The sequence below is a fragment of the Lactuca sativa genome, chromosome 2 (genome assembly GCF_002870075.4).
Source record: "Lactuca sativa cultivar Salinas chromosome 2, Lsat_Salinas_v11, whole genome shotgun sequence".
NCBI lineage: Eukaryota > Viridiplantae > Streptophyta > Magnoliopsida > Asterales > Asteraceae > Lactuca > Lactuca sativa.
In genome coordinates, this window is record NC_056624.2 from 231326454 (window position 1) to 231330810 (window position 4357).

General features: G+C 36.2%; 1 protein-coding gene across 1 annotated transcript; it reads left to right on the forward strand.

Annotated features, from left to right (window-relative positions):
• Positions 1-1942: 1942 nt before the first annotated feature.
• On the forward strand, positions 1943-3924 carry LOC111896294 (transmembrane ascorbate ferrireductase 1). Its single transcript, XM_023892296.3, has 4 exons — positions 1943-2340; positions 2934-2982; positions 3084-3283; positions 3370-3924. Exons 1-4 carry the CDS (start codon positions 2197-2199, stop codon positions 3667-3669), a joined length of 693 nt encoding a protein of 230 aa, XP_023748064.1. The 5' UTR covers positions 1943-2196; the 3' UTR covers positions 3670-3924.
• The last annotated feature ends 433 nt before the right edge of the window (positions 3925-4357 follow it).

Consider the following 4357-nt stretch of genomic DNA (forward strand, 5'->3'; position numbering starts at 1 on the left):
GAACGAACGACCACATTTGAAATCCCTAGATGGCTTGAGAAATCATACACGACTGATACATGGAGCAAGGATTTTGATTGAATGGATTACATCGTTGTGGGTAATGATCTGGAACAAAGAGGATCAGAATAAGAGACATCGTGGTGGTCTGAATTAAGGTCAACCCAATTTAAATAGAATTTGGGCTACTGAAACTTTATCGTGAAAGCCTAAAAATAATTAGGCCAAGTTCAGATACCAAATGGGGACTTATAATGGGGAAACGGATCAAACATTGGCAAAATCTCATTAGTTTAAGAATGAGGCAGGAAGAAAGAATGAAAACACACACTGAGATTCCGATTGGTTTCTTCTGCCGATGAATTTAAATCTCAAATTGTGTGTGTTTTTACGGAGGCTGTAACGATTGATTTCATATTAAAAATCGCAGACACGGTGGTGCCGGTGGTCATAGGGTGGCGACTCTGGGCAACTGGTTTCGCAGCCATGGCTGTCGACATCTCCGATTTTTGTCTGAATAAAGGCGAATCCGAGCCTTCTTCGTTACTTGTTTATGAATTCGTTTATTGATGATTAAATTCATATGGATCCATGTGTACTTTACCAATTTTCTTGAAAACTTTTATTACGAATTAAGTTTTCGAGCCATTAGGGCACGAGGAAGCGAAGGTGGTGGAGCGAGAGTTTCTAAGAATCTACAAATCGAAGCGTATATCAAAACGATACAACAAAACCAGTGCATCAGAGCAATTAATTGAAGAGATAAAGCGATTAACGTTCTTCTACAAATCAATCAGCGAACAAGTGATTCTTACGGTCACCGGCCACATCTTGGGCGGCATGTTAGCTTTACCGAACGCATACGCCGCCGCCATGAGGTTTCCAACACTTCTGATAAATGTCATCTCCTTTGATGCACCTAGAGTCGGAAACATCACATTTAGGTATGAAATTCACCACAAAGGCATCAAAGCACTACATCACGATCAAATAAGATCTAGTCCCTCAAATGCCAGGTATTGCCGTCATTTACACGTATAGCCTCCGGAGAACCACCTCCTTCCACGGCTACAGCCCTCTCCAGCTCCTTCACCGAAAATAGCGTGTTTTCATGATTTTAGGTGATACAGGTTTTCAAGATTAAGGGGATATTTATCAAGATTAGACCTAGAAACGAAGATAGCATGGGATGTATAGAAGAGAGTGTAACCTGTAAAGTTTTCAAGATTTTTGGGCATATTTATCAAGATTTTGAGTATTTAGGGACACGTGACAACTAAGAGTCGACTCACCAACGAGTCATCTGCTTAGTTGGTAGTTAACAAGAGAGTGTAACCTGTAAAAATGGGTAAAGGTACGAAATTAACCGGTAAAACACAAATTTGTACCCCTTAAAGGCAAAAAAAATCACGAGGGACAATTTAAACCAATATACGAAACATTGTTGGGCTACATTGACAATAACCCTATATAAAATTATATAAACGGACAATTGAAGTAACTTTTAGATTTGAAACGTTTTGTTTAAACTAAAAGATAAACGTTCGTACTGTCAAATAAAATTTTTTGTTTAAACTAGACGTTTTGTCAAAAGCTAAAATCTAAAAACTCCCAAACATTTCCAAAGTAAGTTATGATCTAATCTTGCAAGAAATCCGTTCCTGTTTTAACGTTTAGTTTTGAATACGTTTTTGACTGGTCTTGGGACTGGATTTTCTTTAAAACCGGTTTACTATCAAAGGGTAAATTCGATTTTGCATAGGAAATGCTAAACCGGTTTGAATTCGGTCCACCGAATTATTCAATCTGGTTTGGCCAAAAAGCCGATTTTTCAATCGAATCGTTTTCAAATCAGGGATCGCTTTTTATCTGCTGATTTTATTTTTTAGTGATAACTCCTTTATTTATATGTATTTCAAGGAAAATAAGAAAAAAGAGGAAGGTATAGCTGCCGGTGTAAAAGACGACACGATCACCGATCAACGTGCACATCCATCTCCTACCTACCACGCAACGCCACGTGACCAGTCACGCAATCTAACGGTCCTCATATCAGATCCCCCTCGATCCAAGGGATGAGGATCACATAAACTATGGGACAGAGTCGAGTTTTATGTGATATAGTCGTGTTGTTTATCCGCTCTCGAAAGAACTAAGAATTCATAGAAGCTTAAAAACAAGATAAGATCATACGATATGGGGTTGGAAATTAATGCTGTCTACCTCTCTTATGTAGTGCACGTTCTGGCGGTCGCCGGAGCGGTGATGGTTCTGGTTTGGAACATCCACTTCAGAGGCGGTTTAGCATGGGAATCATCCAACAAAAATCTCATCTTCAATGTAAGCTTTCTGATCTTATCTCTGTTTGTTATCTATGCTCTATGTTAGTGCAGACTGCATTAATTTGAATGATTTCTTCTCCTAACATTAATTTGGTTTCCTTTAGTTGCTACTCTGGCGTTACGTTAAATTTTAGGGTTTTAAATCGCCATTCATGGATGTAATTATCTGTAATCCAAAAAATGGTTGACTTTTGTCGATCGTGATTGTATGTTTCCCTAATTTGAGATCAAGACGTAGACGCTTGACGGTTGAGGAGTACTGAATCGAATTTATCTATTCACTTTCAAACTTTCCGCCTTAATTTGGGAACAGTAGGGATTTCCCATGAACATGCACATGTGCTTTCTATTTTTAGATTTTTTTCATCAATATCTGGCAGATAGATTTCGGAAAATAGACTTTATGGATTGATAACTACAACCGGTGAGGCTTCCTGCTCATGTGCCTAATTTGTTAAACCTTGTGTTGTGTCATCTATGAAATTGTTTCTTGTTTCTTGAAGCACTTATCAAAACTTCAACCATGATTCCAACTATCTCATTAGTTTCTGGAAGTTTATCTTATGTTTCCTTTTGTTATTTCTTTACCAGGTCCATCCTGTTCTGATGCTTATTGGTTTGGTTATTATGGGTGGTGAAGGTAACAACATTATATTTGCTCACATAATGAAATGCTTGAAATTTGAAATTCCAATTTTGACTTGATATATTGTCTTCTTCTATTAATTTTATGATGAGCAGCCATTGTAAGCTATAAAGCTCTTCCCTTCAAGAAGGCTGAAAAGAAGCTTATACATCTTATTCTACACGCCATTGCCCTGATTCTGGGTATTATCGGAATCTACATGGCATTCAAAAACCACAACGAAAGTGGCCTTGCAAACCTTTACAGTTTACATTCCTGGATCGGTATCGGGGTTATCGTTCTTTATGGCGTTCAGGTAACTCATCTTTTCCATTCCATGGAATGAACCATTCCATTCCATTCATTCATGGAATGTAACTAATTTGTGAAACGGATTGGCAGTGGATTTACGGGTTTTTGGTGTTTTTCTACCCGGGTGGAACGGGTGATCTTAGAAAGGAGTCACTTCCATGGCACGTGTTGTTTGGGATGTTTGTATACATCTTGGCTGTTGCAAATTCAGCACTTGGATTCCTTGAAAAGTTGACATTCTTGGAGAGTTCAGGAATTGACAAATACGGTTCCGAGGCATTTCTTGTTAATTTCACTGCGATTATTGCGGTATTATACGGTACGTTTGTACTGCTGACTGCACTTTCACGTGCTCCTGCTGAAGACCACCACAGTTATTCTGCAATATAAAATGTGTTTATATATATATATATATATATATATATATATATATATATATATATATATATATATATATATATATATATATATATATATATATATATATATATATATATATATATATATGCGTGACTGATGTTATTGTTATACATGCTTCCATACCATATGAGGTCGTTTCTGTATATTGGGTACATGAAGGTGTATTATGATATGTATTTAACTATTTATAGCCCTTTGTGTTGGGTGTAATTACTTTTCGGTTTAGGGGTGTTTGACTTTGTCTTTTTGAGAGACAAAAGTTCTTTTTAGAAAAGTTACAAAAAGTCAGGTTTTCCTAATTTTTTCAAAAAGTCAGTTTCCTTCTATTTAAAATCCAAAAATAGTTTTTAAAATGTTTCTATCAAACATCTTTTACCTTTTATCTTTTTTAAAAAGGACTTTTGCTTCTCAAAAAGACAAGCCAAACAATGGACATGACTTAATCGGATTTATAGAAGTAACGACTTAACAAAATGAAGTTTCTAAAAGCATATATCCCATTAAAGTTGTTTCTTACAAAAACATCAACTTGTATAGCATTATGAACCGAATTTGGGTTTAATGTCGAACACTTTTGGATATGTGTTTCTCTTTTGAGCAAATTTATAGAGGGTTTTGTTTCATTACAATTTTGGTTTCAAATAGATATATATATATT

Excerpts from the sequence above, each read along its gene's own strand:
- LOC111896294 (XM_023892296.3), top strand. The coding sequence starts at position 2,197 with ATGGGGTTGGAAATTAATGCTGTCTACCTCTCTTATGTAGTGCACGTT. Across the intron at positions 2,983-3,083 it reads GGTTATTATGGGTGGTGAAG|CCATTGTAAGCTATAAAGCT; the intron begins GTAACAACATTA and ends TATGATGAGCAG. Across the intron at positions 3,284-3,369 it reads TCGTTCTTTATGGCGTTCAG|TGGATTTACGGGTTTTTGGT; the intron begins GTAACTCATCTT and ends ACGGATTGGCAG.